Here is a 1,305-nt window from a genome sequence, read left to right as displayed (position 1 = left end):
AAGCGTGCAGGGGCGCGCTTCCCCTGCAGGTGTCCGGGAGCACGGAGCGTGCAGGAGCGCGCCTCCCCTGCAGGTGTCCGGGAGCACCGAGCGTGCAGGAGCACGCCTCCCCTGCAGGTGTCTGGGAGCATCGAGAATGCAGGAGCGCGCTTCCCCTACAGGTGTCCGGGAGCTGGGAGCACCGAGCGTGCAGGAGCGCGCTTCTCCTGCAGGTGTCCGGGAGCCGGGAGCACGGAGCGTGCAGGAGCGCGCTTCCCCTGCAGGTGTCCGGGGGCACGGAGCGTGCAGGAGCGCGCCTCCCTTGCAGGTGTCCGGGAGCACGGAGCGTGCCTCTCCTGCAGGTGTCCGGGAGCACCGAGAGTGCAGGAGCACGCCTCCCCTGCAGGTGTCCGGGAGCTGGGAGCACCGAGTGTGCGGGTGTGGGGGGGGGGGGGCACCGAGGGGAGAGCACCGAGCAGGGTTTTCCCGGAGCAGCTGCTGCACAGCCCCGAGCCCCCGTCACATCTCCTCCTCCATCACTTCTCTCCTTGCGCCCCTTTCCGGGGTGGCCTCTCCCCGGATGCACTCGCGCTTCCGTCGCTCGCTCGGCATTCAGCCGTCTCCCATCACCAGCTTCCGCACCTGTCGTCCGTCTCCGCCCCCTCCCGTCAGTGTCTGTCGCTGCCAGTCGTCCCCCTTCAAATAACTCGATCTCCTCCTTTGGCCCCCCGGCGCCCTCCGTCAGTCCTTCATTCAAGCTCACTGCTGTCCGGCAGCCCCTCAGTGCTGTCCGGCAGCCCCTCACTGTCGGCACCCTCCGTCAGCTCTTCGTTCATGCTCGGCGCTGTCCGGCAGCCCCTCAGTGCGGTCCGTCACTGCTCGGTGCCCTCCGTCACTGCTCGGCAACCTCCGTCAGCTCTTCGTTCGTGCTCGGCGCTGTCCGGCAGCCCCTCAGGGCGGTCCGTCCCTGCTCGGCGCCCTCCGTCAGCCCTTTATTCAAGCTCAGTGCTGTCCGTCACCCCTCACTGCTGTCTGTCCCTGCCCGGCACCTTCCGTCCGGGCTTGGCCCCTCGGCACCATCTGTCAGCCCTTCGTCCGGGCTCGGCGCTGTCCGGCAGCCCCCTCACTGCTGTCCATCACTGCTCGGCACTCTCCGTCCAGGCTCAGCACTCTTCGTCCCTGCTCAGCACCCTCCGTTAGCCCTTCGTTCAGGCTCGGCACCGTCCGTCAGACTCTCAGTGCTGTCCGTCACTGCTCGGCACTCTCCGTCCGGGCTCGGCCCCTCGGCGCGCTGTAACAGCCGTTCGTCAAGACTCGGCGCCGTCC

General features: G+C 68.7%; 1 protein-coding gene across 1 annotated transcript in view; it reads left to right on the top strand.

The window, feature by feature from the left end:
* LOC116623714 (translation initiation factor IF-2-like) overlaps positions 1-1,299 on the top strand; it is a 10,708-nt gene extending 9,409 nt beyond the window's left edge. Inside the window, exon 3 of the mRNA XM_032391083.1 lies at positions 213-1,299. Within this exon, the coding sequence (XP_032246974.1) occupies positions 213-685 (473 nt within the window). The 3' untranslated portion in view covers positions 686-1,299. The remainder of the gene's footprint in view (positions 1-212) is intronic.
* Positions 1,300-1,305: the final 6 nt, after the last annotated feature.

This window comes from Phoca vitulina, unplaced genomic scaffold (assembly GCF_004348235.1).
Source record: "Phoca vitulina isolate PV1807 unplaced genomic scaffold, GSC_HSeal_1.0 scaffold60, whole genome shotgun sequence".
Taxonomy (NCBI): domain Eukaryota; kingdom Metazoa; phylum Chordata; class Mammalia; order Carnivora; family Phocidae; genus Phoca; species Phoca vitulina.
The sequence above is the reverse complement of the archived record's forward strand: the minus strand, read 5'-3'. Positions and strand labels throughout refer to the sequence as shown.